Source organism: Agelaius phoeniceus, chromosome 31, assembly GCF_051311805.1.
Source record: "Agelaius phoeniceus isolate bAgePho1 chromosome 31, bAgePho1.hap1, whole genome shotgun sequence".
Taxonomy (NCBI): domain Eukaryota; kingdom Metazoa; phylum Chordata; class Aves; order Passeriformes; family Icteridae; genus Agelaius; species Agelaius phoeniceus.
This window is the reverse complement of record NC_135295.1, coordinates 1,026,321-1,053,079: the sequence shown is the minus strand read 5'-3', so window position 1 is coordinate 1,053,079 and position 26,759 is coordinate 1,026,321. Positions and strand designations below refer to the sequence as shown.

At 59.6% G+C, this 26,759-nt stretch overlaps 2 protein-coding genes across 2 annotated transcripts; both read right to left on the bottom strand.

Annotated features, from left to right (window-relative positions):
• Positions 1–531: 531 nt before the first annotated feature.
• On the bottom strand, positions 532–8,072 carry LOC143696200 (uncharacterized). The gene is made up of 7 exons (XM_077191892.1): positions 8,057–8,072; positions 4,887–5,062; positions 3,729–3,799; positions 2,344–2,389; positions 2,181–2,235; positions 1,776–2,080; positions 532–755 (listed from the first exon to the last, which is right to left on the bottom strand). Exons 1-7 carry the CDS (start codon positions 8,070–8,072, stop codon positions 537–539), a joined length of 888 nt encoding a protein of 295 aa, XP_077048007.1. The 3' UTR covers positions 532–536.
• A 389-nt stretch (positions 8,073–8,461) lies between these two features.
• Positions 8,462–26,449, bottom strand: LOC129134119 (sodium/potassium-transporting ATPase subunit alpha-2). The gene is given in 23 exon segments (XM_077191938.1): positions 8,462–8,616; positions 9,388–9,489; positions 11,876–12,006; positions 13,026–13,171; positions 14,180–14,303; positions 14,847–15,001; positions 15,410–15,578; positions 16,561–16,711; positions 17,590–17,726; positions 18,296–18,471; positions 19,070–19,259; positions 20,037–20,171; positions 20,258–20,367; positions 21,075–21,273; positions 22,004–22,123; positions 22,125–22,273; positions 22,761–22,878; positions 23,373–23,507; positions 23,579–23,692; positions 24,499–24,702; positions 25,169–25,228; positions 26,078–26,182; positions 26,279–26,449. Coding segments are annotated over 23 exon segments (3,183 nt in total). The 5' UTR covers positions 26,435–26,449; the 3' UTR covers positions 8,462–8,519.
• Between the last annotated feature and the right edge of the window lie 310 nt (positions 26,450–26,759).

The following is a 26,759-nucleotide window of genomic DNA, read 5'->3' as shown; positions in this document are numbered from 1 at the left end:
CATCATCATCATCGTCATTGTTGTCATCATTTTCATCATCATCATCATTGTCATTGTCATCATCCTTGTCTTTGTTGTCATCATCACTGTCATTGTCATCATCATCATCATCGTTGTTGTTGCTGTTGTCATTGTCATCATCTTTGTCGTCATCATTGTTGTCGTTCTGAGTCATCGTCATCGTCATTGTCATCGTCACCATTGTCATTGCTGTCATCTTCATTATCGTCATCGCAGTCATCATTGTCGTCATCATCATCATCGTCATTGTCATCATCATCATCGTCATCATCATTGTCAGTCATTGCCAGTGTCATCAGCATCGTCACTGCCATCATTGTCATTGCCATCATCTTCATCATCATCGTCACCGTCATCATCATCATCCTTGTCAGTCAGCTTCATCATCATCAACTTCATCATCATCATCATCATCATTGTCATTGCCATCATCTTCATCATCATTGTCATTGCCATCATCGTCATCGCTGTCATCTTCATCATCATCATCACCATCATCATTGTTGTCATTGTTGTCAGTCAGCATCAACTTCATCATCATCATCGTCATCATCTTCATCGTCTTCATCTTCATCATCATTGTCATCATCTTCATCTTCATCATCATCATCGTCATCATCTTCCTCCTCACCATCCCCAGTGTCCCCCTCCAGGACCTCCTGGAGCCACTCCAGGACCTCCTCAGGCCCCGGCAGATCCTCCTCATCCTCCATGTCCAGCCACACGCTGCTGGCCTGGGGACACGGGGGGACAGAGGGGACACGGGGGGACACTGGGGTGGCACTGGGGTGGCACTGGGGTGACATTGGGGGACACCGGGGTGACATTGGGGTGACACCAATTGTGGGGGACACCAGGGGGGTGACGCTCACGTGGTCACTGACGTTGACCATGGGGGTGACACTGGGGTGGCATGGGGGTGACACTGGGATGACATTGGGGTGACACAGGGGTGACATTGGGGTGACACCAGGTGTGGGGGACACTGGAGGGGTGACATTCATGTGGTCAGTACCATTGACCACAGGGGTGACACAGAGGTGACACTGGGGTGACACTCACATGGTCAGTGTCATTGACTATGGAGGTGACATTGGTTTACATGGGGGTGACGTGGGGGTGACACGGGTGTGACACGGGGGTGACACAGAGGTGACACGGGTGTGACACTGGGGTGACACGGGTGTGACACAGGTGACACGGGGGTGACACAGAGGTGACATGGGGGTGACACAGAGGTGACACGGGGGTGACACAGAGGTGACACGGGGGTGACACGGGTGTGACGCGGGGGTGACACAGAGGTGACATGGGGGTGACACGGGGGTGACACTGGGGTGACACAGAGGTGACACGGGGGTGACACTGGGGTGACACAGAGGTGACATGGGGGTGACGCGGGGGTGACACGGGGGTGACACAGGTGACACGGGGGTGACACGGGGGTGACACGGGTGTGACACAGAGGTGACACGGGGGGTGACACTGGGGTGACACGGGTGTGACACGGGTGTGACACAGAGGTGACACGGGGGTGACACGGGGGTGACACGGGGGTGACACAGAGGTGACACGGGGGGTGACACGGGGGTGACACGGGTGTGGCGCGGGGGTGACACGGGGGTGACACAGAGGTGACACGGGGGTGACACAGAGGTGACACAGAGGTGACACGGGGTGACACGGGTGTGACGCGGGGGTGACACAGGGGTGACATAGAGGTGACATGGGTGTGACACGGGGGTGACACTCACTAAGTCGCTGGCATTGACCACGCCCAGCTGTGGCCGGGTCAGGTCGATGTCGAAGGTGTCCTCCCAGGTGGGGACGAGCTGGGGGAGGGACAGAGGGGACACCGGGGTCAGGGGAGGGGACAGAGGGGTCAGGGCCTGTCCCAGGGGAGGGGACAGAGGGGACAGAGCCCCCGGGGGGCTGTGGGGGTGTCCCCCCCCCGTTACCCCCGGGAAGAGGCCGGGGTCGATCCAGAGGATGCTGAAGTCGGGCTGGTCCCTCCTGTCCTGGGCCACCTCCCTCAGGGTCTCCACGAACTCGAACCCGTCTGGGGGAGGGGACAAGGGCGGGGGGGGGGGTTCAGGGAGGGGCTGAGACCCCCCCCACCCCCAGGGACCCCCCCCAATTCCCTTCCCGCCCCCCCTCACCGGGATCATCCCCGTCGGCGAAGGCCACGATGGGGGTCCCGTGCAGGGCGTCCTCCTGGGGGGGTCACGGTGACGTGGGGGGGGTCCCCGAGTGTCCCCCGAGTGTCCCCCGAGGTTTGGGGGTCACGGGAGGGGGGGGCTGGCGGGACCCCCCCGCACTCACCCAGCTCTCGGCCGCGCTCTGAGCTCTGAATTCCCGCAGAGGGACCCTTGGGGGGGTTTGGGGGGGGGGGGGGTGAGGGGCACCCCCAAATTTCACCCCCCCCTCCTCCCCTCCCCCCAAGGAGCCGCTGCCCCCCCCCCAAAACCCCGAGTGCTGCTTGGGGGGGGCTCAAATTGGGGGGGGGGGTCCAGAACAGGCGGGAATGGGGAGGGGGTGACGGGGACGAGCCCCCCCGGGACCCCCCCGGTGTCACCGCTCTGGGGGGGGGGCGGGGGGGTCCCGGTGTCCCTCGGGATTGAGGCCGCGGCGCGGGGGGGGGGGGGATGATCCGGGGGGGGATTAAATGCGGGAATCTCCCGGCAGCACCCGGGGCTTTAACCCTGCCCGGCGCGGGGGGGGCTCGGCAGCGCCCCCGACCCCTCCCCGGGACCCCCCCGGGACCCCCCCGGGGCAGGGCGGCCCCCCCAGACCGGCGGGGAGACCCCCGTGGGAAAAGGAGGGGGGGGGAGATGAGGTGGGGGGGTGAGAATCGGCCGTTCCCATGGCAACCGGATCCCCATGGCAACCACATCCCCATGGCAACCGGATCCCCATGGCAACCATTGCCCGTGGCAACCTGTCCCCATGGCAACTTCACCCCCATGGCGACCACATCCCTATAGCAACCGTCCCCATGGCAACCATGTCCCCATAGCAACCACCAGCCCATAGTGACCTCCTCGCATGGCAACCTGTGCCCATGGCAATCACATCTCCATAGCAACCACGTCCCTATGGCAACCACATCCCCATGGTAGCAACATCCCATAGTAATCACGTCGCCATAGCAACCACCAGCCCATAGTGACCTCTTCCCATGGCAACCTGTGCCCATGGCAACCACATCTCCATGGAAACCCAATCCCCATGGCAACCATCACCGCCTAGAGACCTTCTCCCATGGCAACCACGTCCCCATGGCAACCACATCCCCATGGCAACAATCCCATAGCAACCACATCCCCATGGAAACCCCATCCCCATGGCAACCATGTCCCCATGGCAACCATGTCCCCATGGCAACCACGTCCCCATGGCAACAATCCCATAGCAACCACGTCCCCATGGAAACTCCATCCCCATGGCAACCGCTTCCCGTACCACCCCCCTCATCTCAGCATCCCGTTCCCATGGCAACCGGCCCTGATTTGGGGAGGGGTCCCTTGGGGAGGGGTCCTTGGGGCCCCCCCAGAAGCTCCAGGGCCGCTCCAGGCCCAGCCCCAGCACTGCCTGGAATGGGGAATTTTGGGGAGATTTTGGGGGAATTTGGGGGGAATTTTGTGATTTTGGGGGTCCCAGGGGGTGCCAGGGGTCACCCAGCCCCCCCCAGCACCCCCCGGGCTCACCTGGGGGTCGAAGGTGGCGAGGAAGAGGAGGGAGGGGTGGAAGCGCCGGGCGGCGATGAAGGAATGGAAGGCTGGGGGGGAATGGGGGAAACTGGGGGAACTGGGAATGGGAACTGGGGGAACTGGGAATGGGGGATTGGAGACAGGGAACGGGAACTGGAATGGGAACTGGGGGAACTGGGAATGGGAACTGGGGGAACTGGGAATGGGGGATTGGAGACAGGGAATGGGAACCGGGAATGGGAACTGGGAATGGGAACTGGGAATGGGAACTGGGGGAACTGGGAATGGGAACTGGGGGAACTGGGAATGGGGGATTGGAGACAGGGAACTGGGAACAGGCAATGGGGAACGGGGAATGGGAGCTGGGGGAACTGGGAGAACTGGAATTGGGGGATTGGAGACAGGGAACTGGGATTGGGAATGGGGATTGGGAATGGGAACTGGGAACGGGAACTGGGGGAACTGGGAATGGGGGATTGGAGACAGGGAACTGGGATTGGGAATGGGGATTGGGAATGGGGATTGGGGACTGGGAACTGGGAATTGGGAATGGGATTGGGGGATTGGGGATTGGGAACCGGGAATGGGAGCTGGGGATTGGGAACTGGGCATTGGGGGATTTGGAATGGGGGATTGGGAACTGGGAACTGGAAATGGGGAATGGGAACTGGAAATGGGGAATGGGGAATGGGGACGGGGAACTGGGATTGGGGGAACTGGGAATGGGAACTGGGACTGGGGAAAGGGAGTGGGGGAACTGGGGAAACAGGGACTGGGATTGGGAATGGGCAACTGGGAACTGGGAATGGGAACTGGGAACTGGGGAATAGGATTGGGGGATTGGGGACTGGGGATTGGGATTGGGAACTGGGAACAGGGATTGGGGAATGGGGAATGGGAACTGGGAATGGGGGACGGGGGATTGGGGGATTGGGAACTGGGAACTGGGAATGGGATGAGGGAACGGGGAATGGGAACTGGGAATTGGGGGATTTGGAATGGGGGATTGGGAATTGGGAACTGGGAATGGAAAACGGGGGATTGGGGATTGGGGGATTGGGGGATTGGGGGATTGGGGAGCTGGGAATGGGATTGGGCGCTGGGGACGCCGGGGTGGCACGGTGACACCCAGCTGTCCCCGGTGTCCCCACGCACCCTCCGCTGTCCCTGGCAGCCCCCGGGGCCTTCGGGCTCCTCCTCGGTGTCCCCAAAGTCCCGGAGCTGCTGCACGGGGGGGGGGGGGCCGGGGTCAGGGGGGGTCACAAGGGGGGGTCTGGGGGTGCCTTTGGTTTCATGGGGGGCTCTGGGATTGTCCCCAGGGACAGGGAGAGCTTTGGGGGGGGGGGGTCCCTGAAGGTCTGGGGGGGATCTGGGGGTCCCCCGGGCTCTGGGGGCGTCCCCTGGGATCAGGGAGGGCTCTGGGGGTGTCCCCAAATGTCTGGGGGGGCTCGGGGGGGGTCCTGGGGGGGTCTCACCTGGCCCAGGAAGTGCAGCAGCTGCGGGGAGGTGTCACAGACACCGGGACAGACACCGGGACGGACAGCGGGACAGACACCGGGACAGACACCGGGACAGACACCGAGACAGACACCGGGACAGACACCGGGACCCCCCGGGACCCCCCGGGCCAGGGCCAGCAGAGCCAGGAGCCACAGAGGGGACATGGGGGACAGGGACAGACGGACAGAGAGACAGGGGAGAGGGAGACAGAGGGACAGACGGACAGGGGGACAAGGGGAGAGAGGGACAGAGGGACAGGGGGACACGGGGATGGACACACGGACAGAGGGACACGGGGACAAGAATGGACACACGGACACGGGGAAGGGACACGGGGACACACGGACACGGGGAAGGGACACAGCCAGGGGACAGGGACACCCTGGGGACACACGGACAGACCCCGGGGACAGACGGACAGACCCCGGGGACACACAGACCCTGGGGACAGACACACAGACCCCGGGGACAGACAGACGGACACCGCCCTGGGCACAAGGACTCCGGCGACCCCCGCGGGGACACGGCGACAGCGCCAGCCCCTTCCGGCGGCGGGAGGGGACGCGGCGGGGACAGACGGACGCGGCGGGGACAGACGGACGCGGTGCCACCTGCCCGGGCCACAGCGGGACGGTGACACCGCCCCCACCCCGGCTCGGGAGGTGGCAGCGGCTCAGCCCGACCCAAATGTCCCCAAATGTCCCCAAATGTCCCCAATGTCCCCAAATGTCCCCAAGTGTCCCGAAATGTCCCCAAGTGTCCCCCCCCCTCCCTCCCCGCTCCTTTTTGAGAAGGGAAAGAGGATCCGGGGCGGGGGAGTGGGCTAAAAATAGGGGACCGGCCCTGGGGACACCGCGGGGACATTGGGGGACACTGGGAGGAAATTTGGGGGAAATTGGTTGAGATTTCGGGAAAATTTAGGAGGAAATCTGGGGGGAATTTGTGGGAATTTTGGAGAAATTTGGGGGAAATTTAGAGGCAAATTTGGGGGGATTTGGGAGAAATTGAGGGGGGGATTTGGAGGAAATTTGGGGGGAAATTCGGGGGGAATTCGGAGGAAATTTGAGGGAAATCAGGGGGGGATTTGGGGGGAACTTGGGGGAGAATTTGGGGGGAAAATTTAGGAGGAAATTTGGGGGGAATTTGAGGGAAATTTAGAGGGAATTTGGCGGGGAATTTGGGGGAAATGTCGGGGGAAATTTGGGGGAAATTTGAGGGAAATGTCGGGGGAAATTTGGGGGAAATATGAGGGGGAATTTGGGGAAAATATGAGGGGGAATTTGGGGAAAATTTAGGGGGAAATCTAGAGGGATTTGGGGGGAATTTCGGGGAAAATCTGGGAAAACTTGTGGGAATTTCACGAAATTTGTGGGAATTTGGGGGGAATTTAGTGGAAATTGGGGAAGTTTGGGGAAATCTGGGGGAATTTGAGGGGTCTGAGGTTCCCCGCCCTCCCCTCCCAGTCCATCCCAGTCCATCCCAGTCCATCCCAGTACGCGGGGGGGTTAAACTGGTTTATTGCTCTGCAGGGGGGGGGTCCGGGTGCCCCCCCAGTTCAGGGGGTCCCGACCCCCCCCGGGTTAGTGTTGGGGTGGGGGAGGGGCGCCGGGGGGGTCCCAAAAAGGGGGGAGGGGATCAGTAATAGGTTTCCTTCTCCACCCAGCCTGCAAAAAAAGGGGAGGGGGCGTCAGGGGGACCCCAAATCCCAAAAGCCCCAAACTCCCAAATCCCCCAAACCCCAAACCCGGGGTACATCCAAAAGCCCCAAACTCCCAAATCCCCAAATCCCAAATCCCCAAACCCCCAAATCCCCAAACCCTGAATCCCAAATCTCCAAACTCCCAAATCCCCAAACCCCGAATCCCAAAACCCCAAATCCCCAAAACCCCAAATCCCAAAACCCCAAATCCCCAAAACCCCAAATCCCCAAAACCCCAAATCCCAAATCCCCAAATCCCCGAATCCCAAAACCCCAAATCCCCAAAACCCCAAATCCCAAATCCCCAAATCCCCAAAACCCCCAAACCCCCAAATCCCCAAACCCCCAAAACTCCAAATCCCAAAACCCCAAACCCCCAAAACCCCAAACCCCCAAATCCCCAAACCCCGAATCCCAAATCCCCAAAACCCCAAATCCCCAAAACCCCCAAAACCCCAAATCCCCAAATCCCCAAACCCCCAAAACCCCAAATCCCAAATCCCCGAATCCCCAAATCCCCAAAACCCCAAAACTCCCAAATCCCCAAATCCCCAAAACCCCAAAACCCCAAATCCCCAAACCCCCAAATCCCCAAACCCCAAAACCCCAAATCCCCAAAACCCCCAAATCCCAAATCCCCAAAACCCCAAATCCCCCAAAACCCCAAATCCTCAAACCCCGAATCCCAAATCCCCAAATCCCAAATCCCCAAAACCCCAAATCCCCAAAACCCCCAAACCCCAAATCCCCAAATCCTCAAAACCCCAAATCCTCAAACCCCGAATCCCAAATCCCCAAATCCCGGGTACCCCCCAAATCCGCGGTGTTTGTTTTTTTGGGGTGCCCTCCCCGTTTTTATGGGGTTTTCCCCTTGGGTTTTGGGTTCCATCCCATTTTTTGGGGTTTCCAATCGTTAATGTTCCCATTTCTTGGGTTTTCCATTTTTTAGGGTTCCCATTTTTAGGGATTTCCATTTTTTAGGGTTCCCATTCTTTCAGGGTTCCCATTTTTTAGGGTTTCAGTTTTTTGGATTCCCATTTTTTGATGTTCCCATTCTTTTGAGGTTTCCATTTTTGGGGGTTTCCATTTTTTAGGATTTCCGTTTCCCTCCATTTTTTTGTCCCACTTTTTCTCACCCCCATGTTTTTGGGATTTCTCCACATTTTATTCCCATTTTCCCCCATTTTATTTCCTTTTTTCCCATTTTTTTATATTTCCCCCTTCCCCCCATTTTTGTGGTTTTCCCCATTTTATTCCCATTTTCTCCCAATTTATTCCCATTCCCCCCCCCCATTTTATTCCCATTTTCCCCCATTTTATTCCCATTTTCCCCATTTTTAAAAAAATTTCCCCCATATTTCCCCTCGCATTTTTAACCCCCCAATATTTTAGGGTGTCCCCCCCATCTTTTGGGGTCCTCCCCATATTTTGGGGTTTTCCCCCATTTTATTCCCAATTTCCCCCCATTTTATTCCCTTTTTTCCCATTTTTTTTTTAATTTCCCCCCATTTTTCCCCCCAAATTTTCCCCCCAAAAACTTTTTATGGTTCCATCCCCATTTTTTGGGGTCCCCCCCATTTTTTGGGGTCTCACCTCCGGGGGTAACGCCTCAGGATCAGTTTCCTGACCTCGTCGTAGGCGAAGATCAGCAGGGAATAGGGGAAGGCGCAGAACCACCAGGTCACCCTGGGCACAAAAACCCCAAAATTGGGACCCCAAAATTTGGGGGACCCCAAATCCCGGGGGGGTGGGGGCTCCGTTTTTGCCTCCCCCCAATTTTTTAATCCGCCCCCAATTTTTTAATTCCCATTTTTGGAGATGCCGCCCCAAATATTTTCATTTTCCCCCCATTTTTTTCTGTAGGTTGGGGGATTTTTTTGTAGGGGAATTTTGGGGGTTTTTGGGGGATTTGGGGTTTTTTGGGGGTATTGGAGAGGTCTGGGGATTTTTTTGGAGGGGATTTCAAGAGGAATTGGGGATTTTTGGGATTTGGGATTTTTTGGGAGGGCTTGAGCAGTTTTGGGATTTTTTGGATGGGGGTCTTGGAGGGGAATTGAGGATTTTTGGGGGATTCGGGATTTTTTGGGGGGTTTGGAGCAGTTTTGGGGTTTTTTGGGTCAGTTCGAAGAGGGATGGGGTTTTGGAATGGGTTTGGGGGGGAATTGGGGATTTTGGGGTTTTGGGGGGGATTTGGAGCAGTTTTAGGATTTTTTTGATGGCTTGTATAGGGAATTTGGGAATTTTTTGGGGGGGATTCGGGATTTTTGGGTGGTTTGGAGCAGTTTTAGGATCTTTTGAGGGAGACAGGAAGAGGGATGGGGTTTGGAGTGGATTTGCGGGAATTTTGTAGGGGAACCGTGGATTTTTGGTAGGATTTGGGTTATTTTAGGGTTTTGGGGGATTTTTTTGGAGGGGAATCGGGGATTTTTGGGGTCGGATTTTTGGGGTGTCCCTCACTTGAGGGGGTACATGCGCAGAGCCACCCCCATGCCCGGGCAGTAGGACAGGAACGCCGCCAGCGCCGTCTCCTCCAGCAGCCCGAAAATCAGGATCTTGTTCCTAAAAAATTGTGGGGTTTTGGGGTTTTTTGGGGAATTTGGGGCGATTTGGGAGGTTTTTTTAGGGTTGGAGGGGTTTTGGGACTTTTTGGGGAGGGGTTGGAAGGGGCATCAGGGATTTGGAGTGGGTTTGTGGGAGGGGGATTGGGGATTTTTGGGAGAATTTTGGGGGGTTTGGGGTTTTGTGAGGGGCTGGGGGATGCTTTAGGGTTTTGGGGTGGGTTTGGGTAGGATTTTGGGCTGGTTTTGGATGGGATTTTGGGGTGGATTTGGGGTATTTTTGGGGTGGTTTTGGGATGATTTCGGGTGTGTTTTGGGTGGGATTTTGGGGTGGTTTTGGATGGGATTTTTGGGTGGATTTGGGGTATTTTTGGGGTGGTTTTGGGATGATTTCGGGTGTGTTTTGGGTGGGATTTTGGGGTGGTTTTGGATGGGATTTTGGGGTGGATTTGGGGTATTTTTGGGGTGGTTTTGGGATGATTTCGGGTGTGTTTTGGGTGGGATTTTGGGCTGGTTTTGGATGGGATTTTGGGGTGGATTTGGGGTATTTTTGGGGTGGTTTTGGGATGATTTTGGGTGTGTTTTGGGTGGGATTTTGGGCTGGTTTTGGATGGGATTTTGGGGTGTATTTGGGGTATTTTTGGGGTGGTTTTGGGATGATTTCGGGTGTGTTTTGGGTGGGATTTTGGGCTGGTTTTGGATGGGATTTTGGGGTGGATTTGGGGTATTTTTTGGGGAGAATTTTGGGATGATTTCGGGTGTGTTTTGGGTGGGATTTTGGGGTGGTTTTGGATGGGATTTTGGGGTGGATTTGGGGTATTTTTGGAGTGGTTTTGGGATTATTTCGGGTGTGTTTTGGGTGGGATTTTGGGGTGGTTTTGGATGGGATTTTGGGGTGGATTTGGGGTATTTTTGGAGTGGTTTTGGGATGATTTCGGGTGTGTTTTGGGTGGGATTTTGGGGTGGTTTTGGATGGGATTTTGGGGTGGATTTGGGGTATTTTTTGGGGTGGTTTTGGGATTATTTCAAGTGTGTTCTAGGTAGGGTTTTCAGGCATTTTGGGGGCGTTTTTGGGATGGTTTTGGGATGTTTTGGTCTCCAGTTCGTGCCCTGCTGGAAGACGGAGTTGAGGTGGATTTTGGGGAAATTTTGGCTGGTTTTAAGTGGGATTTTGGGGTGGGATTTTGGGGTGAGTTCAAGGTAGGATTTTGGGATATTTTGGGGTGATTTGGGGATGATTTCAAGTGGATTTTGGGTTGGATTTTGGGGTTGTTAGGGGCAGGATTTTCAGACGGTTTTGGGGTGGTTTGGGGGTATTTTTGGGGTGTTTTGCTGCACTCCATGTCCTGCTAGAAGATGAAGTTGTGGCACATTTTGGGGTGACTTCGGGGTGATTTTGGGTAGGATTTTTGGATGGTTTTGGGATGGCATTTTGGGGTATTTTTGGGGTGTTTTGGTGCAAGTCATGTCGTGCTAAAAGACGGAGTTGAGGTGGATTTTGGGGTAGGATTTTGGGGTATTTTGGGATAATTTCAGGTGTGTTTTGGGTGGGATTTTGAGGTGGTCTTGGATGGGATTTTGGGGTGGGTTTGGATGGGATTTTGGGGCATTTTTGAGGCGTTTTGTCGCACTTCATGCCCTGCAGGAAGACGGAGTTGCGGCACATTTTGGAGTGGGATTTTGGGGTATTTTGGGATAATTTCAGCTGTGTTTTGGGTGGGATTTTGAGGTGGTTCTGGATGGGATTTTGGGGTGGTTTTGGATGGGATTTTGGGGCGTTTTTTGGGGTGTTTTGTCGCACTTCATGCCCTGCTGGAAGACGGAGTTGCGGCACATTTTGGGGTGATTTTGGGGTGGTTTGGGGTGGGATTTTGAGGTGATTTGGGGCATTTTTGGGGTGTTTTGTCGCACTTCATGCCCTGCTGGAAGACGGAATTGTGGCACATTTTGAAGTGGGATTTTGGGGTATTTTGGGATAATTTCAGGTGTGTTTTGGGTGGGATTTTGAGGTGGTTTTGGATGGGATTTTGGGGTGGTTTTGGGGTGTTTTGTCACACTTCATGCCCTGCTGGAAGACGGAGTTGCAGCACATTTTGGGGTGATTTTGGGGTGGTTTGGGGTGGGATTTTGGGGTGATTTGGGGCAGATTTGGGGCGTTTTGTCGCACTTCATGCCCTGCTGGAAGACAGAGTTGCGGCACATTTTGGGGTGATTTTGGGGTGGTTTGGGGTGGGATTTTGGGGTGATTTGGGGTGGTTTTGGGGTGTTTTGTCGCACTTCATGCCCTGCTGGAAGACAGAGTTGCGGCACATTTTGGGGTGATTTTGGGGTGGTTTGGGGTGGGATTTTGGGGTGGTTTGGGGTGGTTTTGGGGCGTTTTGTCGCACTTCATGCCCTGCTGGAAGACGGAGTTGCGGCGGGTCTTGCAGATGATGAGATCCGCCCACTGCACCACGACGATGCTGGCGAAGAACGCCGTGTGGCACGTGAACTCCACCACCTTGCGCTGCTCGTACGTCTGCGGGGAATGGGGAATGAACAACGCGGGAAACCAGAGTGAAAAATGGGGAATCTGGGGAGGAAACCGGGGAGGAAACCGGGGAGGAAACCAGGTGTGAACAACAGGGGAAATTGGGAGTGAAAAATGGGGAAACTGGGGAGGAATCCATGAGTGAACAACGGGGAAATGGAGAGAGCAAAAGGGGGAAATGGGGAGGAAACAGGGAGTGAACAACTGGGAAAACCAGAGTGAAAAATGGGGAACCGGAGAGGAAACTGGGAGTGAACAACGGGGGAAACTGGAGAGGAAACCACGAGTGAACAATGGGGAAACCAGGGAGGAAACCATGAGTGAACAACTGGGAAAACCAGAGTGAAAAATGGGGAAACTGGGGAGGAAACCGGGGGTAAACAACAGGGGAAACTGGGGAGGAATCCACGAGTGAACAACGGGGAAATGGAGAGAGCAAAAGGGGGAACCAGGGAAGAAACTGGGAGTGAACAATGGGGGAAACCAAGGAGGAAACTGGGGGCAAACAACAGAGGAAACCAGGGAGGAAACGGGGAAAACTGGGAGTGAACAATGGGGAAACTGGGGAATGGAGTGAACAAGAGGGGAAACTGGGAACGGAATGAACAATGGGGGAAATGGAGTGAACAATGGGGGAAACCAAGGAGGAAACCGGGGGTGAACAATCGGGGAAAACTGGGAGTAAACAGGGGAAACCGGGAGTGAACGGGAGAAAGGGAGTGGAAATGAGTCAAAAATGGAAGAGGAAATTGGGCAGAAATGGGGTGGAAATGGGTGTGGAAATGGGATGGAAGTGGGTGTGTAACTGGTGTGTAAAGTCTGTGTAAGGGGTGTGTAGGGTCAGCGTCGGGTCCCTCACCCGCTCCTGCCCCTGGGAATCCTCCAGGTCATTCTTGGAGCAGAGCGTAAGGGCCGTGCAAGGGTTGTGAAGCTGGTGTGTAAGCAGCGTGTAAGGAGCGTGTAACTGGTGTGTAACTGGTGTGTGGGGTCAGCGTAGGGTCCCTCACCCACTCCTGCCCGTAGGAATCCTCCAGGTCATTCTTGGAGCGGTCGTCCCAGGCCAGGCGGATCCCGAGCAGCGTCCCCGGCAGGAACCCGTTCTCGGCCAGGATCACGAAGTAGGTGAAGAACCCGCCCAGAGCCTGGATCATCCCTGAGGGATCGGGATCAGAGCCATGGGATTGGAATAAAAACCATGGGATTGGATCACAAAGTGTGTGAGGAACCCTCCCAGAGCCTGGATCATCCCTGAGGGACCGGGATCGGGATCAGATCCGTGGGATTGGGATAAAAACCATGGGATTAGGATCGGGATTGGGGTTGGGATCAGAGCCATGGGATTGGATCACAAAGTGTGTGAAGAACCCACCCAGAGCCTGGATCATCCCTGTGGGGTCGGGATCGGGATCAGAGCCATGGGATTGGGATAAAAACCATGGGATTGGATCACAAAGTGCGTGAGGAGCCCTCCCAGAGCCTCCAGAGCCTGGATCATCCCTGAGGGATCAGAATTGGAACTGGGGTCGGCATCAGAGCCATGGGATTGGGATAAAAACCATGGGAATTAGGATCGGGATTGGGGTTGGGATCAGAGCCATGGGATTGGGATAAAAACCACAGATTGGGATAAAAACCATGGGATTGGATCACAAAGTAGGTGAAGAACCTGCCCAGAGCCTGGATCATCCCTGTGGGATCGGGATCGGGATCGGGATCAAAACCACAGGATTTGGGATCACCTTGGGACCCCTCACTGACCAATCTGGCCATAGACCATGCTAATGAGCCACTCGTTGACTGTAAATGACCACGAATGACCATGAATGACCCCAGAGTGACCCCAGAGTGACCACTGACCGATCTGACCATAGGCCATGCTGATGAGCCGCTCGTTGACCATGAATGACCATGAATGACCATGAGTGACCATGAGTGACCATGAATGACCACGAATGACCCCAGACTGACCATGAGTGACCCCTGAGTGACCCCTGGGAGTGACCACTGACCGATCTGGCCGTAGGCCATGCTGATGAGCCGCTCGTTGACCATGAATAACCACAAATGACCATGAACGACCATGAGTGACCATGAATGACCTTGAATCACCCCAGACTGACCATGAGTGACCCCTGAGTGACCCCTGGGAGTGACCACTGACCGATCTGGCCGTAGGCCATGCTGATGAGCCGCTCGTTGACCAGTTTGTCGCTGCGGGGGTTCCGCGGTTGCCGTTTCATGATGTCGCTCTCGGCCGCCTCGTAGGCCAAGGAGATGGCGGGGACCTGAGGGGACAACCGTGCCACCCGGTGTCACCCAGTGTCACCCAGTGCCACCTTGTGTCACTCAGTGTCACCCTGTGTCATCCAAAGTCACCCAGTGTCACCCAGTCACGGGATGGTGGCAGTGCCCAGGGACAGGAGGGTCTGGGGTCTCTGCAATGGGTTTGGGATCCCTGGCTGGATATGGGGTGGATTTGGGGGGTCCCTTGGATGAGTTTGGGATGGATTTGGGGTCCCCGGTTGGATTTGGGATGGATTTGGGGTCCCTCCTCACCATGTCAGTGCCCAGGTCAATGCAGAGGATGGTGACAGTGCCCAGTGGCAGCGGGATGTTGGCCATGATGGATTTGGGGTGGATTTGGGGTGGATTTTGGCAGATTTGGGGTCCCTCCTCACCATGTCGGTGCCCAGGTCGATGCAGAGGATGGTGACGGTGCCCAGGGGCAGCGGGATGTTGGCCATGAGAGATTTGGGGTGGATTTGGGATGTTTTTAGGGTTTCTGGGTGGATTTGGGGTGGATTTTGGCAGATTTGGGGTTCCCTCACCATGTCGGTGCCCAGGTCGATGCAGAGGATGGTGACGGTGCCCAGGGGCAGCGGGATGTTGGCGATGATGAAGAGCAGGAACGGGGTGATCTCAGGGATGTTGCTGGTCAGGGTGTAGGCGATCGATTTCTTCAGGTTGTCGAAGATCAGGCGGCCTGCCAGGGGACAGCCGTGTCCCCAGATGTCCCCAGATGTCCCCAGATGTCCCCAGATGTCGCCAGCGCCCCCAGTGCTCCCAATGTCCCAAACACCACAAATGTCCCCAGTGTCCTCAATATCCCAATACCCCAATGTCCCAAATATCCCCAATGTCCCCAGTGTCCCCAATGTCCCCAATACCCCAATATCCCAAACACCCACAATGTCCCAAGTATTCCAATATCCCAGACATCCCCAATGTCCCCAATGTCAGCAATGTCCCCAACATCCCCAATGTCCTCAATGTCTCCAAAGTCCCCAACATCCCCACATCCCCAATATCCCGAATATCCCCAATGCCCCCCAATTCCCCCCAGTACCCCCCATGTCCCCGATGTCCCCAGACCCCCGTGTCTGTCCCCGACCTTCCTCGACGCCGGTGACGATGGAGGCGAAGTTGTCATCCAGCAGGATCATGTCGGCCGCCTGCTTGGACACGTCCGAGCCCGCGATGCCCATGGCGATGCCGATGTCCGCCTTCTTCAGCGCCGGAGAGTCGTTCACCCCGTCGCCCGTCACCGCCACGATGGCGCCCTGGGGACACCGGGGACGTTGGGGACACTGGGAGCATTTGGGGCCATTGGGGTCATTGGGAATATTGGGGGTATTGGGGGTATTGGTTACGTTGAGGGCTCTGGGGACACTGGGGATATTGGGGACATGGGGGGTTTGGGGACATTGGGGAGATTGAGGACACCGGGGACATTGGGGGCTTTGGGGACACTGGGGAGATTGGGGATGTTGGGATCATTGGTGACATTGGGGACTTTGGGGACATTGGGGACACTGGAGATGTTGGGGCCATTGAGGATATGGGGAACATTTGGGATAATTGGGACATTGGGGGCATTGGGGACATTGAGGGCGTTGGGGGACATAGGGGACATTGGGAGTATTGGGGACATTGGGGACGTTGGGGACATTGGGGATATGGGGAACACGAGATACTGGGGTCACTGGGAGTTTTGGGGTCACTGGGGGCATTGGGGACACTGGGGGCATTTGGGATATTTTGAATATTGGGGACATTCAGAATGTGGGGAAGATTGAGGACATTGGTGGCTTTGGGGACATTGGGGACACTTGAGGACCCTGGGGGCATTGAGGACATTGGGAATACGGGGAACACTGCAGATACTGGGGACATTGGTGGCTTTGGGGACATTGGGGACACTGGAGGACATTGGGGACACTGGGGGTATTGGGGATGTTTTCGATATTGGGGACATTGGGAATGTGGGGAAGATTGGGGACACTGGGGACATTGGTGGCTTTGGGGACACTGGGGACACTGGGGACACTGGGGACACTGGGGACATTGGGGACATTGGGGACACTTGAGGACACCGGGGCTGTTGGGAACATGGGGAACACCGCGGATGCTGGGGGCACTGGGGCCATTGGCGTTACCGGGGACATCGGGACATGGTGACACGGGGACAGGGTGACAGCAGCGGCACGGGGACAGTGGCACGGGCGGCACGGGGACAGTGGCACGGGGACAGGGCGCTGTCACCTGCCGCTGGCAGCCCTCGACGATGATCAGCTTCTGCTGGGGGGACGTGCGGGCGAACACGATCTCGGTGTGGTTGCGCAGGATCTCGTCCAGCTGCTCCGAGCTCATGTCCTTCAGGTCCGAGCCGTGCACCACGCACGCCTTGGCCTCCCTGGGGGGGGTCGAAACCCCAAAATCAGCACCCCAAAATTCCTGGGGAAACCCCCCCAGGACCCCAGAATTCCTGGGATCACCCCCAGGATCACCCCAAAATCCCCTCCCCAGCTGCTCCCAGCTCATGTTCTTCAGGTGTGACCATGAACCTAACACACCTTGGCCTCCCCGGGAGGTCAAAACCCCAAAATTGGCACCCCAAAATTGACACCCCAAAATCAGCACCCCAAAATTCCTGGGGAAAACCCCCCAAGACCCCAGAATTCCTGGGATCACCCCCAGGATCACCCCAAAATCCCCTCTCCAGCTGCTCTGAGCTCATGTTCTTCAGGTGTAACCTGTGCATTAAATACACCTTGGCCTCCCTGGGGAGGGGTCGAAACCCCAAAATCAGCACCCCAAAATCTGCTCCAGCACCCCAAAATTCCTGGGGAAAACCCCTCAAGATCCCAAAATTCCTGGGATCACCCCCAGGATCACCCCAAAATCCCCTCCCCAGCTGCTCCCAGGTCGTGTCCTTCAGGTGTGACCTTTGCATCAAACACACCTTGGCCTCCCTAGGGGTCAGCACCCCAAAATCTGCTCCAGCACCCCAAAATTCCTTGGAAGACCCCCCCAAATCCCCTCAATTTCCCCTACCTGGCTCACCTGGGGTTGTCCTGGGGCTCACTTGGGGTTGCCCTGTCTCACCTGGAGCTCACCTGGGGCTCACCTGGGGTTCCTCTGGCTCACCTGGAGCTCACCTGGGCTTAACCTGGGGCTCACCTGGGGCTCACCTGTCTCACCTGGAGCTCACCTGGGGTTCACCTGGCTGACAGGGATGTTCAGCTGTGTCTCACCCGTCTCCATCTCACCTGTCTCACCTGTCTGACTCACCTGGGGTTCACCTGGCTGACGGGGATGTTCAGCCGTGCCGCGATGTCCTCCACGGTCTCGTTGCCCTCGGAGATGATCCCCACGCCCTTGGCGATGGCCTTGGCCGTGATGGGGTGGTCCCCGGTCACCATGATCACCTGGGGGACACCGTCAGCACCTGGGGACACCTGGGGGACACCCTGGGGACACCTGGGGGGCACCTTGGGACACCTGGGGGGCACCTTGGGGACACCTGGGGGACACCCTGGGGACACCCTGGGGACACCTGGGGGACAACAAGGGAAATCTGCAGGACACCTGGGGGATACCTGGGGGCACCTTGGGGACACCTGGGGACACCTGAGGGCACCTGGGGGACAGCCCAGAATGGGGGGGACAAGGGGAAATAGGGATCCCAGGTGAGCGCAGGGGGGTTTTGGGGTCCTGGGCCAGGGTTTTGGGGTCCGTGTGGGTTCTGGGTGTGTTTTGGGGTCCTGGGCAGGGTTTTGGGGTCCCGAGTTGGGTCAGGGTGGGTTTTGGGGTCCCGGGGGTGCTCAGGAGGGTTCTGAGGTCCCGGGCTGGGGTTTTGGGGTCCTGGGCAGGCTCAGACGGGTTTTGGGTCCCGGGGGGGCTCAGGGTGTGTTTTGGGGTCCTGGGCTGGGGTTTTGGGGTCCTGGGCAGGGGTTTTGGGGTCCCGGGGGGGCTCAGGTGTGTTTTGGGGTCCCACCTTGATGCCGGCGCTCCGGCACTTGCCCACGGCGTCGGGCACGGCGGCGCGGGGGGGGTCGATCATGGACATGAGCCCCACGAAGCAAAGGTCACTGGTGGGGAAATTCACCTCGTCCGCGTCGAAACGGAACCCGCGGGGGAACTTGTCCGGGGGCAGGTACAGGTGACAGAACCCTGGGGACACCGAGGGGACACTGAGACCCCAAAGATCCCAAAAACATCCCCAGGATCGTGGCCGGGGGCAGGTACAGGTGACAGAACCCTGGGGACATGGTGGGGGACACTGAGACCCCAAAGATCCCAAAAATACCCCCAGGAACTTGTCCGGGGGCAGGTACAGGTGACAGAACCCTGGGGACACCATGGGGGACACTGAGACCCCAAAGATCCCAAAAATACCCCCAGGAGCTTCTGTACAGGTGACAGAACCCTGGGGACCACCAGGTCCCCCCAGATGTACCCAGGACCCCCCCAGGACCCTCTCCAAGCCCCCCCCAGCTCCAGGCAGGCGTTCTGGAAAGTTCCTCCATGTTCTTATCCAGGCTCTTCTCCCCCAGATCCCCTCTGGATGCCCTCTCCAGCCCCCCAGGACCCTCCCCAGGACCCCCAGACCTACCCAGGACCCTCTCCCCGAGCCCCCGCAGTTCTGAACGACTCCTCCTCATCCAGGATCTTCTCTCCCAAATCCCCTCTGGATCCCCTTCCAGCAACCCAGGGACCCCCAAATCCCCCCAGAATTTCCCCCAGGACCCCCCCAGCCCCCTGGGCATACCCAGGACCCTCTCCCCGAGCCCCCCCAGCTCCAGGTAGGCGTTCTGGAAGGCCTCGCGCATCTCCTGGTCCAGGGGCTGCTCCTGGCCCTGCAGGAGGATGCGGGAGCAGCGGTCCAGGATGCGCTCGGGGGCTCCCTTCATCACCAGCAGGTAACCCTGGGGGTCCTCCTCGCGCTCGTGGATGGACAGCTGGACACGGGGACGGACAGGGGACGGCGGGGTCATGGGCCACGGTCAGCGTGGGGTCAGACACGGGCAGCCCAGGGTCACCCAGAGCCAGCCCAGGGTCACCCAGAGCCACCCCAGTGTCACCAGAGTCCCTCCAGGGTCACCCACATACTGCCCAGTGCCCCCAGTGCCCCCAATTCTCCCTGTGCCCCCTGTGCCCCATCCCAGTGCCCCCAGTGCCCCCAGCTCCCCCCGTGCCCCACATGCCCCCCATTGCCCCCAGTTCCCCCTCCCAGTTCCCCATCTCCGTTCCCCCTCCCAGTTCCCCCATTCCCCCCCATGCCCCCGTTATCCCCATGCCCCCAGTGCCCCCAATTCCCCCATTTCCCCCATTGCCCCCAGATCCCCATCCCAGTTCCCCCAGTTCCCCCATTGCCCCCATGCGCCCATGCCCCCAGTTCCCCATCCCATTTCCCCAATTGCCCCCATTGCCCCCCATTCCCCCCAGTTGCCCCAATTGCCCCCGTTCCCCCCGTTCCCCCCGTGCCCCCCATTCCCCCCAGTTCCCCCAGTTCCCCTATGCCCTCCATGCCCCCCATTCCCCCCATGCCCCCCATGCCCCCTATGCCCCCCATTCCCCCCATTCCCCCCATTCCCCCCATTCCCCCCATTCCCCCATGCCTCCCGTGCCCCCCGTTCCCCCCATTCCCCCCAGTTCCCCCAGTTGCCCCAGTTGCCCCCATTTCCCCCCGTGCCCCCCATTCCCCCCAGTTGCCCCAGTTGCCCCCCTGCCCACACCTGGTACTTGTTGGTGGAGTTGAAGGGGATCTCGGTCACTTTGGGGTTCCTGTCCCGCATCCTCTTGACGGAGCCACAGGACAGCTGGATGCACTTGAGCAGCGCCGACTCGGACGCGTCCCCGGCCGTGTCCCGCTGTGGGGACACCGCTGTCACCCACCGCCGCCCCCGGGGCCCTGTCCCCTCTGTCCCCTCCCCCGGGGCCGCGGGGACCCCCCCACCTTGGAGATGGAGACGTTCTCCTGGCCCGGCTTGAACACGGCGCGGTTACAGAGCCCCGCGATGCGCGCCAGGGCCGCCCAGGTGGGAGAGCGCTTGTCGAAGGTGGCACCTGGGGACAGTGGGCACCATCAGGGCATGGCCGGTGTCACCAGTGCCACCCATTGGTGTCACCATTGGCCACCCCAGTGTCACCAGGGCCGCCCAGGTGGGAGAGTGCTTGTCGAAGGTGGCACCTGGGGACAGTGGGGACCATCAGGGCGTGGTCGGTGTCACCAGTGTCACCCATTGACCACCCCAGTGTCACCCATTGGCCACCCCAGGTGGGAGAGCGCTTGTCGAAGGTGGCACCTGGGGACAGTGGGGACCATCAGGGCATGGCCGGTGTCACCAGTGCCACCCACTGGTGTCATCCACTGACCACCCTGGTGCCAGGGGATCAGGGTTTTGGGGGATTGGTGTTCAGGGGGATTGGGGTTTTGGAGAATTTGGGTTCCAGGGGATTGGGGTGCCAGGGGATTGGGTACTGAGGTCCCAGGGCATCGGGGTTCAGGGGGATCAGGGTTCAGGGGGATCAGGGTTTTGGGGGATCAGGGTTTTGGAGGATTGGGGTTTTGGGGGATCAGGGTTTTGGAGGATCAGGGTTTTGGGGGATCAGGGTTTTGGAGGATCAGGGGTTTTGGGGGATCAGGGTTTTGGGGGATCAGGGTTTTGGAGGATCGGGGTTTTGGGGGTTTGGGTACCAAGGCCCCAGGGCTTTGGGGTCCCAGGGGATCCGGGTGCTGGGGGCACTGGGGTTTTCGGGGTGCCCCCGCTCACCCGACTGGTCCTCGGTGGTGTCGGCCTCGTGGATCTGGTTGTCGAACCACATGTGGGCCACGGTCATGCGGTTCTGGGTCAGCGTCCCCGTCTTGTCCGAGCAGATGGTGGAGGTGGAGCCCAGCGTCTCCACGGCCTCCAGGTTCTTCACCAGGCAGTTCTTCCTGGCCATGCGCTTGGCAGTGAGGGTCAGGCACACCTGGGGGGCACCCCGGGGTGTCATTGGGGTGGGATCCCCCAAATGGGGTGAACAGAGCCCCCTGACCCCAAAACTGGCACCAGAACCCCCTCAGTGTACCCTCAGTGTACCCTCAATACCCAAACCCCCATTGTCATTGGGGTCAGGCACAACTGGGGGGCACCCTGGGCTCTCATGGGGGTGGCACCCCTGATATGGGGTTTGCGGACCCCTCCCAGCACCCCGAAATTATCCCAGTGCCCTCTCCCATCACGAGGGTGGCCCTTGGGCACGCTAGCCATGATGATGCCCATGAGGAAGATGATGGTGGAGCCATCCAGTAATGCCTCTATTGCCCTCCCAGTGCTCCCAGTGCTCCCAGTTCCTTCCCAGTGCCCCCTCCCATAGTGACGGTGGCCAGCAGCCCCTCGGGCACATTGGCCACGATGATGCCGATGAGGAAGATGATGGTGGTGCTCCCAGTCCCTCCCAGTCCATCCCAGTCCAACACGGTTCAATCCCAATCCCTAATATCTCAGTCCCAGTCCCTCCCAGTTTGTTCCCAGTTCACTCCAGCTCACCATGACGGTGGCCAGCAGCCCCTCGGGCACATTGGCCACGATGATGCCCATGAGGAAGATGATGGTCGATGCTCCCAGTCCATCCCAGTACCCTTTTACACCCCAATATCTCCATCCCAACCCATCCCAGTCCCTCCCAGTTTGTTCCCAGTCCCTCCCAGTTTGCTCACCGTGACGGTGGCCAGCAGCCCCTCGGGCACGTTGGCCACGATGATGCCGATGAGGAAGATGACGGCCTCCAGCCAGGTGTAGCCCAGGATGAGCGAGAGGATGAAGAAGGAGAGGCCGAGGGAAGACGGCGACGCCGGTGATGAGGCGGATGAAGTGCTCGATCTCCATGGCGATGGGCGTGCGGCCCACCTCCAGCCCCGAGGCCAGAGAGGCGATGCGGCCCATGACCGTCCGGTCACCCGTGGAGATGACAATGCCACGCGCGGTCCCTGTGGTGGCACCGGGGTGACGAAGGGCCCGGGGGGATGGCACGGGGCTGGGGAGTGGCACTGGGGGCAATGGGGGCAATGGGGGCACTGCGGTCACCCGTGGAGATGACAATGCCACGCGCCGTGCCTGGGGACACCGAGGTGACAAAGGGCCCGGAGGGGTGGCACTGCGGGCACTGGGGGCATTGGGATGGGGAACTGGGGGCACTGGGGGCAATGGGGGCACTGGGGGCATTGGGATGGGGAACTGGGGGCACTGGGGGCACTGGGGGCACTGGGGGCATTGGGATGGGGAACTGGGGGAACTGGGGGCACTGGGGGCACTGGGGCATTGGGATGGGGAACTGGGGGCACTGGGGGCATTGGGATGGGGAACTGGGGGAACTGGGGGGACTGGGGGCACTGGGGGCATTGGGATGGGGAACTGGGGGAACTGGTGGCACTGGGATGGGCACAGGTGGCACTGGGGACACCAGGGACGCCGCACCTTCGACGCAGTTGGTGGAGAAGAAGCAGATGTTGCGCGTCTCCAGCGGGTTCTCGTGCGTGAACTCCGGGGAGCGCGTCTGGGGCTCCGACTCGCCCGTCAGGGAGGAGTTATCCACCTGGGGGGCAGGGGATTGGGGTTATGGGGGCATTGGGGGCATTTGGGGTTATGGGGGGGATTGGGGGTTATGGGGGGATTCGGGGGAAATTGGGTTATGGGGGGATTCAGGGGAAATTGGGGTGTTTGGGGTTATGGGAGCATTGGAGGGGTTTGGGGTTTTGGGGGGATTGGGTGGGGTTGGGTGGGTTTGGATGTCCCCCCCCCCGTGCCCACCTTGCAGCCGTGGGAGGAGATGATCCTCATGTCCACGGGCACCCTTTCCCCAATGTCCCCAGTGTCCCCTCAGTGTCCCCTCAGTGTCCCCAGTGTCCCCAATGCCCCCAATGTCCCCCCAGTGTTCCCAGTGTCCCCGTGCCCACCTTGCAGCCGTGGGAGGAGATGATCCTCATGTCTGCGGGCACTCTGTCCCCAATGTCCCCAATGTCCCCAGTGTCCCCAGTGTCCCCAATGTCCCCAGTGTCCCCCCAGTGTCCCCAGTGTCCCCGTGCCCACCTTGCAGCCGTGGGAGGAGATGATCCTCATGTCCGCGGGCACTCTGTCGCCGCCCTTCACCTCCACCAGGTCTCCCACCACGACGTTCTCGGCGTTGATCTGGATCTTCTCTCCCTCGCGGATCACCAGCGCTTGCTGGGGGGCACCGGGCACCTCAGGGGGTGCCCACCCCCCCGGGCCCCCCCCGGCCGTGCCCCCCTGCCCACCTGGGGCACCATGTTCTTGAAGGAGTCCATGATCTTGGAGCTCTTGGCCTCTTGGTAGTAGGAGAAGCAGCCGGTGACGATGACGACGGCGGCCAGGACCACCCCCAGGTACAGCTGGCACCATGGGGGGGGCACCTCAGCACCTGGGGGGCACCAAGGAACCCCCCCGGGGACCCGCAGGGTGGGGGGACAGGGAGGGGACACCCTCGGTGGTTGGACATCCCCCCCATACCCACAGCTGGGCACCCCGAGGGCTGGGGAGGGGACAAGGGGCCACGGGTTTGTGCCACCCCCAGTGCCACTGTCCCCTTGGCACCTGTCCCCATGGCACCTTGATGTCGCTGCCCACATGATCCCAGAGCCCCCCCGTGCCCCCCAAAACCCCCCCATGCCCCATGTACCCCACATGTCCCCATGCCCCCCACACCCCCCATGCCACCCCTGCCCCTCGTGTCCCCCACATCCCTGTGTCCCTGCTGTCCCCATGTCCCCCTGGTGTCCCCGTGTCCCTGGTGTCACTGTGGGTGTCCCTGTGTCCCCGTGCCCCCCATGTCCCCCATACCCCCTGATGCCCCCCATGTCCCCCATACCCCCTGATGCCCCCATAGCCCCCATGGCCCCAATTTCCCCCATCTCCCCCTATACCCCCTGGTGCCCTTTGTGCCCCCCGTGCCCCCCATGTACCCATGGCCCCCATGCCCCCCATGTCCCCTGTGCTCCCCATGCCCCCCATAACTCCAGTGCCCCCCATACTCCCCATGTCCTCATACCCCCCATACCTCCCATTCCCCCTGGTGCCCCCCATGTCCCCATGCCCCCCATTCCCCCTGATGCCCCAATGCCCCTGGTGCCCCCCATGCCCCCATACCCCGCCATGCCCCCCAATGCCCCCCCTGCCCCCCGTGTCCCCTGTCCCTCACGTTGTCGTTGGCGGGCTCGTCCTCCATGGCGGCCTGGATGCCGTAGGCCAGGAAGCAGAGGATGGCGCCGATCCAGAGCAGGATGGAGAAGCCCCCGAAGAGCTGGCGGCAGAACTTGACCCACTCGGGGGTGGTGGGAGGGGGCGTCAGGGCGTTGGGGCCATCCTGGACCAGGATCTCGGCAGCGCGGGCGTTGGTCAGGCCCTGCGGGACATGGGGGGGACACCAGGGGGACACCATGGTGGCACCGGGGACATGGGGACACCAAGGGGACACGGTGATACTGGGGATAGCAGGGGGACAGCAGGGACATGGGGACAGCAGGGGGACATAGGGATAGAAGAGGGACAGCAGGGACACGGGGACATGGGGACACTGGGGGGACACGGTGACACCAGGGGGACACCAGGGACATGGGGACACCAGGGGGACACCAGGGACACGGGGACACAAGGAGGACAAGGTGACACCAGGGACATGGGGACAGCAGGGGGACATGGGGACACAGGGACACGGGAATAGAGGGACACAGGGACATGGGGACACAGGAACGCAGGGACATAGGGACTTGGGGACATTGGGATTGAGGGTAGAGGGACACGAGGACAGGGGGACACAGGGACATGGGGACACAGGGACAGGGGGACACAGGGACATGGGGACATCTCACCCGGGACAGGTCCACCTGGTACTTCCTGCCCAGCTCATCCAGGGACAGTTTGTGGTCATCCTGAGGGACAAACGCCACCCCTGTCACCGTGCCCCCTGCCACCCCTGTCACCCGTGTCCCTCTGGCTGGGGTGGCATGGCCAGCTGTCCCCAGGCTCCCACACCGCCCATGTCACCCATGCCACTGTCACCTCAGCTGGGTGGGACAGCTGTCCCTGTGACCCCAGTCACCCCAGCAGGGTGGCGTGTCCCCGTGTCCCCATGTCACCCACGTCCCTCTGGATGGGATGACACAGCCAGCTGGCCCTGGAGTCCCACGTCACCCATGTCACGGTGTCATCCATGTCACCCGTGTCCCTCTGTGTCACCCATGTCCCCCATGTCCCCTGTGTCCCGATAGTCCCAGTGTCACCCCTGTCACCCATGCCCCTATGCCCCCCCATGTCCCCTGTACCTGTCATTGCCCCTGTGTCCCCCGTGTCCCCTAGCTGTCCCCTTGCTGTCCCCATGTCCCTGTGTCCCTGTCGCTGTCCCCTGTGTCCCCCGTGTCCCCTCGCTGTTCCCAGTCCCCTTGATGTCCCCTTGCTGCCCCTATGCCCCTGTCCCTGTCACTGTCTCCTGTCTGCCCTGTGTCCCCGTGTCCCTGTTGCTGTCCCCTCACTGTGCCCTGTCCCCCGTGTCCCCATGTCCCTGTGTCCCCTGGCTGTCCTCTGTGACCCTGTCCTTTCTCCCTGTTCCTGTGTCCCCTGTGTCCCCTGGCTGTCCCCCATGTCCCCATGTCCCTGTCCCTGTGTCCCCTGTCTGTCCCCTGTCTTTCTCCCTGTCCCCCATGTCCCCGTGTCCCTGTGTCCCCTGTCTGTCCCCCATGTCCCTCCCATGTCCCCTGTGTCCCCTGCCTGTCCCCACTCACCAGGTTCACCTCCTTCTTCAGCTCATCCAGCTCCTTCTCCTTCTGCTTCCTCTTCCCGCCGCCGTTCTCGGACGTGGTGGCCGCGGGCGAGTACTCGCGGCCGGCCTGCGGGGACCCCCCCGGTGGGCACGGGGACCCCTCCCGCGGCCAGGGGACCCCCGCCCGGTGCCACCCCCCCCCCCGCCAGCCCAGGGCCATTACCGTGGGCGTGGAGGTCACGGCCAGCACCGGCGTCACCGTGGCCACCGGCATCGTCGGGGGGCAGCGGGCACCGGGCACCGGGCACGGGTGGGCGGGGGGGGGCACGGCGGGGGGGGGCGCGGCGGGGGGGGTCAGCGGGGACACTGGGGGGGTCATGGGGAGGGGGGGGTTGTGGTCAATAGGGTGGCATTGAGGTCATTGAGGGGTCACTGTGGTCATGGCGGTCATTGTGGTCACCAGGGTGGCATTGAGGTCACTGAGGGGTCACTGTGGTCATGGCGGTCATTGTGGTCACCAGGGTGGCATTGAGGTCATTGAAGGGTCACTGTGGTCACCAGGGTGGCATTGAGGTCACTGAGGGGTCACTGTGGTCATTGTGGTCACTAGAGTGGCACTGTGGCCATTGAGGGGTCACTGTGGTCATTGGGGGGGTCACTGTGGTCACCAGGGTGGCATTGAGGTCACTGAGGGGTCACTGTGG